Genomic DNA, 6000 nt, shown 5'->3' with positions numbered 1-6000 from the left:
TGGAGCAATGTGTAAATACCTCCACTAGATGGCAGCAGTGTATTGTTCGTACATAAAGGAAGCTGCAACTGTCAGGAAGAACTGGGTTAGATTTGTGGGGCAAATGACCTCACTCTAGCATCATCTTCCTCACTAAAATGAAGAGAGCAATCCTCCTCCTCCGTCGTCGTCATTATCTCCCTCGAATCTGCTAAAATACGATTAATCACATGCGCAAAATAAATAAAACCGTTGTAAACTACTTGCAATTTTGCAGCAGCATAGGCCATAACTGTAGGGAAGCTAAATAATGCATTCACCAGAACTCAATGGCCTCATGGGAATACGAAACTCACGTTTCTGCGAGAATTCAGTCAGGGGCCCAAATAAGAACCTTACAAAATAACAGCTAAACAGCTACTAGTAGCTTACACATAGGCTATAAGAAAAAGCATGATGTTTGTCGACATGACACCACATCCCCCATCTGGACATCTGGGCTTGAGCTGTTAAGGCATACAATCCTGAGGAATGACTCCCACGCAGCCCGCATCAGCACCGCAGTGAGTGACGCTGGGGCTGCTGATGTGCTGTGGCGCACACTCAATTTGGGTGGCGCACAATGCACCAAAACTCTCCGAAACGGAATCCCAGGATATCCCACCCCCACCCACCACTCCTTACGGAATAGCCCTCCTCCCTCAGTCCTCCTCCCCTCCTCTTTTACCTCCGCCTTCTCTCACTATCACCCCCATTCCTCCGCCTCCCCTTCCTCACGTCCCAACTCGGGAGCGCCGCCGATCGGTCGCAAGGATTTTTCCCTTCTCGGCCAAAATGGAGGAGGAGGTCTCTCGCTTAATGAAGGGAGCACATATTGTATGACCGGATCTACTTCAATGAAAGGCGTCAGGATCCGCTTTTGCCGATAAATAATTATTGCAATAATAAAAGCTTTCGAGGATAGCTATTGCTATTTCAGCACAAGCGACCACAGCAATGAGCGCAGGAGAGGGACTGGATGAAGCTGGGAAGGACGCGGCAGACATAGCGGCGTTTTTCAAATCCGGTAAGTCGGGAAGGGGCGAGTCCGGCTCGGGGAGCTACAGTAGAGCTGTCGGTGTGATGTCTGGTGGTCTGCCACATTGTTGTCAAAAATGACAAAAGCACTGACTGGTTTCACGGGCGAGATGCGTAGCCTACTGCGCGTTGGATGTGCTGGGGAGATGCGCACAGCTTGTAGTTATTTACCAGTCCGCTGACTTGTCATCATGCAGCCTTTGATGACAACAGCCTGAATACCACCTCCTGAAATATGTGCGTTTGATTATTATGCAGTGACCCCATTTTGGGTTGGACCAAGCGAGCTAAAAGGTGTGTATGTTTACAGCTCGACCACAGTCTCTGCGGGATTAACGAGTATTTCGACGTCAGGCTGCATCTATCATGATGTGGGTCGATCATTTTGTAATTTAGTCCCTGTCATCAGAGGCGTGTGTAATGAATAATCTCGTAAATGATTATGGTTGCATGCATCATTTTAACCCAGTTCTCTTCAATCTGATGCACGAATAGAGGCTATAGGCAATGGACGCACGTATGGGCAATAGGTTGCACTGAACGCACTGGGCCCTTCTAATATGATGGCATCATGCTAACACATAAGGAGAGGCCTGTCTACCGTATCACTCTCCATCAAAAACATAAACACCATATTTAGGGGGCTGCACTAGACGCTTGTCATCAGTATACTAACTCAGGGGGACTTTGGTCATGTACTTTTTATGATAGTGCTTGTGAAATCATCATTATTCAAGGTATAGTTAGGAGTACCTTACATTTAGCTGACTTACTTTACTGATTATTATAATTTACCAAGTATAGTCAAATAATGGCTTTGTAACATTGTGCTATAACAAAGAACCTTATGTGTTTCTAAGATGATTCCCATCAACATGTGGTTTATTTGGACTCTTTCAACTTGCATAAGCATTTTCAAGCATGTGAAAACACAATTTGGCAAATTATGCAGCTGAGATTTATCAACATTACGGTTTACATAAGATATTGTTTACTTATTCTAGCCAACACCCTTCTAGATATTAACCCACCATCAATCTCATACATTATCTAACCTTGTAAAATATCTCTTTAACCCAACCTGACACAGGCATTAGGGGGGCAGGGAGTGCTGTTACAGCTTTTAGAAGATACATTTTAAAGCAAAAGTCCAGTGTTTGGAAATGTGTCGACACCATTAGAGGGACCACCTCTGATACACACCAGAAGAAGCAGCTGTCTCTCTCTCTCTCAGCTGTTTCTCACTGTGACACCTGGTGCCTGGGGGTCTGCTGTTCAATGGCTCCACATATTGCACACATGCAGCACAACACACACTGACAGCATTTGCACAAGTCTACCTAAGCCCCTATGAATACATACACCGAGCAGATTTGCTTATATGCCTACACTCTATACTTTGTTTTAACAGTCTTAAAATCTCATAATTTCTCCCAAAAATCGCCTCTGCCAGTCAGACGGTTGGGAATGTTGTCAAAGTGGATTGTATTCAAATGTTGCAGTCTAACTTACGGTTGGTTGGAGGCCTGCCAGTGTATTTTCCTATAGCTGTGTTGTATCAGGCTGGAAATTTGGCTCACAGTAAAGTTGGACTATTTGGATGTTTATATACCGGCAAACGCAGTTCATACAGTATTCATGATGGAGACAGAAATAGGTTATGGCCTCAGGAAACTTTTATAAGATATTATTAAGCCTGGAAAACAGCTTCTGGGCTGTTAAAGTGGAGAATAGCACTAAAGGATGAGTGAGTAATGTCAAATAGCTGCCTGTCGCTAACTCAGATTAAAGTTGAGGGGTTAAAGGTTTCAAGTTATCTGATTTGGTTACTGTGCTCGATTTTATGGCTTTTTACTGTCACACAAAGTTGGAAATATTGTAACTAAGAACACAATGCAAATCAAAGATGTTTAATCAATAATTTGTTCAAATGCATAATATACAGTATAACAATATTTCCTATAGCTTCACTGAAGGATCAGTAGTAATGGCCATCCTGCTCCCTGTAGCCTCTTCAGCAGACTCCGTAATTGCTGCCAGCTTGTTGCATGTTGAAATCTTGGCACACAGCTGCTCATCCTAGTTGATCCCAAGCACTTTATTCCTGGGCCTCTGTGTTTGTGTGTGTTGTGTTTGGCTGGGACTCTGAATGCACTTAAGTGCCCCAGTTAGTCAGTGAAGGCTAGAATATGTCAGATTCTTTGACTGAATTAAACCTGAAGTGAGTGTTGGTCTGTCTGAGCTGCTTTGATCACTGGCTAAGGGTCTGACTAGTGAGATACTAACCAACGGATGGCCTGGATTCCAGAATGTGAGTTTTAGCTACAACGCTAGCTGACTCTTATGATGATATAACTGAGATTTACATCAGCACACCGAGTGTTTCAAAGTCCTCGTTTTTTTGTATCCTGCACCAGTCTTTAATTTCTTCACCCAACAAACTCGATGTTCCTCTCTGCTGGATTATTTTCAGTGAGCAGATGGTGCTCCATCTCCCGTCCCACACTGATGCTGGATCACAGCTCAGCTGCTGATTCACTCTCTCAGGTTGCTCATGCCGTGAGTCCAATCCCAGAATGATGGCAACTTCTCGAAGATGAGGAATATTAAACAGCTTTCTTTTACCATTTTAAAAGCATAAAAACAACATTTTTAAAACCATTATCAACCCATGCTTAGCTGTCCAGACATAATTGTCAAGGAAATGAAATGACTCTCTCCGTAACTATATTTAGTTGTTTATAAATAGCATAATCAGTTGTCTGTTGGAACATAATATCCTATTCTGATTTTAGCAAGGTTAATGATAGTACCCCTTTGTTTTCTGTTTAGATTACAGATAGTCTTTAATCAGGCATTCTTCAAAAGGAGGCATCTCAGCCAATAACATACTGCTGATTACTCTCAGCCTACGCAATTTAGCTACATGGCCCCAACCTGAAATAATACATTTGTCATAAGATAAGTTTCTCATGAATACAGGTCTGTCTAGTTTCAGAAGAGTCAAACATTAGGATTTGTCTGACAATTGTGCTGTATCTTCCGAAACTACTGGCAGCAAATATACTAGCATATAAATCAACATCTTAACCAATTTGACAACCAATTTGAAGGTCTTTTAAAAAACACTTTCACCAACTTGATGACACACAAACTAGAGACATATTTGCAAATTCAGAAATGTGCTGAAAGAAAAACATAACGGGAAACTGTGCCAGGGGACACAGGAAGTGCTGCACACGACTGGGACACAGGGCTTGTTGTTGTTGCTGATTCTAGATTACAACATTATTGAAGTTGGCCGACAGTCATTTTGGAAAAAGAAAAAATGTATATTTTTTATTTCACATCGTTTATGTCACAATGACAGACAGCACATTTCAATTAGTAGTTAGTCCTCACTTGAATAAGTTAAGGTTGTGTAGGAATCCTATCCCTTGACCTATTCATGCCAAATATTTTTCATCACATTTCTGTTTGTGTGTCCTAAAGTGCCTTAATCGGGACTGTGTTGCTCCCTACAGTGCCACATGTAATGTACCCTCTAAAGATGTATATGAAAGGCATGTCGGAGACAATGTGTAGTTTATGAAATATATCTTTAGATTAACCACTGTCTAGTAGAGCACTATGGATATCTTTGAAATACCAAAAATAAAATGTGCATCCTAGTATATTTGTTATATAATTCATAGATAGTCTCTTAAGTGGTGTGTAATGACATTACTTGTCCTGTACAATAGCATTATTGTACAGAACTGCACTGGGAAAATCAAATTGACATAAAAGCAGCGAGATGTACTGTATGTTGGAATGAGATGAATTATCTCTCTAAACAACTGGCATAAAAGCAGCAGCCCCAGTCATACCTACACTGGCAATAAGACATTGGTCATCAGTCATGGAGAATGGGTTTAGGGTTGTTGCAAAGATCTACAGTAACTGTGCAACTAGCAGCAAGTGTCACACTGTACTTTGTGAAACTGGCTTCTACTCTACTCATTATTAATGCAGACATGCTTTCAACTATACATGGATGAGTGTCTTTGCAGTCTGCTGTGTTAAATTATATATGTTTTATACCAGAAGAATAATTGATAGGCATGGAGCATAAATGATTACCCCTGCTTGTTATTGTAGTTCTGTTGAGAATAATTACAAATGACTTGAATTGCAAGGAAGAGTTGTAACACCCCTAAGCTTTTTAAAACATGACTTTGTGCTCAAGCTCAATTAGGACTGATGGCAAATTGAAGCAAAAACAGTTAATAAAACACTAATCATACAGGTTGCATTTCTTTATGCATGCTTTATTTCGTTTCTTTATGCATGCTTTATTTAATAGTGTGTCATCCAGTACATCTGTTTTAAAGAGAGGAACAATACATTAGCATTACAAATGGCAGTTTCACAATTGAGGCATTTTCTTCTGTGCCCAAAGTGAACCCTCTGACCTGTGCTACTGCAAGTCTGTAATGAGAGCCAAATCACTGAGCAGCAATTCTTTATTTCCTCCTCTGACATTCATACAGTAGCCGATGAAAGCATAATGACCGAATGTTATCTTGCATACTCAAGCAGAAATCTTATATAATCATGTAGATGAGGAAGAGGACTTTAACGCACTATGCAGTATGCATCCTTGAGCGTATAGTGTACAGTAACAGTGCTGGTAGAGAGAAAGAGGGGTAAAAGGGAAGGCAAAGACAAATAGGTTAAGTTATGAAAGTAAATGAAAATATGGAGTGGAGGGAAGAAAATTGACAGTCAGAAAGAGAGGACATGACATACTTAGAGGGACAAACAAGCCTTCACTCATCAAATTATAGAGCTGAGGCTTGGGTGGAGCACACCCTGCAAAATGTAGGCTACTCTCCTCCATGAGGCTGAAGCCTTACGGTTGAATCCAGGGGCAGCCTAATTGGCAGTTGGTCAGAGTTAAAG

General features: G+C 41.3%; 1 protein-coding gene across 3 annotated transcripts in view; it reads left to right on the top strand.

The window, feature by feature from the left end:
- The first annotated feature begins 760 nt into the window (after positions 1–760).
- triob (trio Rho guanine nucleotide exchange factor b) overlaps positions 761–6000 on the top strand; it is a 122273-nt gene continuing 117033 nt past the window's right edge. For all 3 annotated transcript variants that reach the window (XM_034102022.2, XM_034102021.2, XM_034102023.2), the window contains exon 1: positions 761–1045. In XM_034102022.2, coding sequence (XP_033957913.2) covers positions 976–1045 — 70 coding nt within the window. In that variant the 5' untranslated portion in view covers positions 761–975. The remainder of the gene's footprint in view (positions 1046–6000) is intronic.

The sequence above is a fragment of the Pseudochaenichthys georgianus genome, chromosome 16, assembly GCF_902827115.2.
Source record: "Pseudochaenichthys georgianus chromosome 16, fPseGeo1.2, whole genome shotgun sequence".
NCBI classification, from domain to species: domain Eukaryota; kingdom Metazoa; phylum Chordata; class Actinopteri; order Perciformes; family Channichthyidae; genus Pseudochaenichthys; species Pseudochaenichthys georgianus.
Note: the sequence above shows the minus strand (reverse complement) of the source record. Positions and strands in the feature narration are given on the sequence as shown.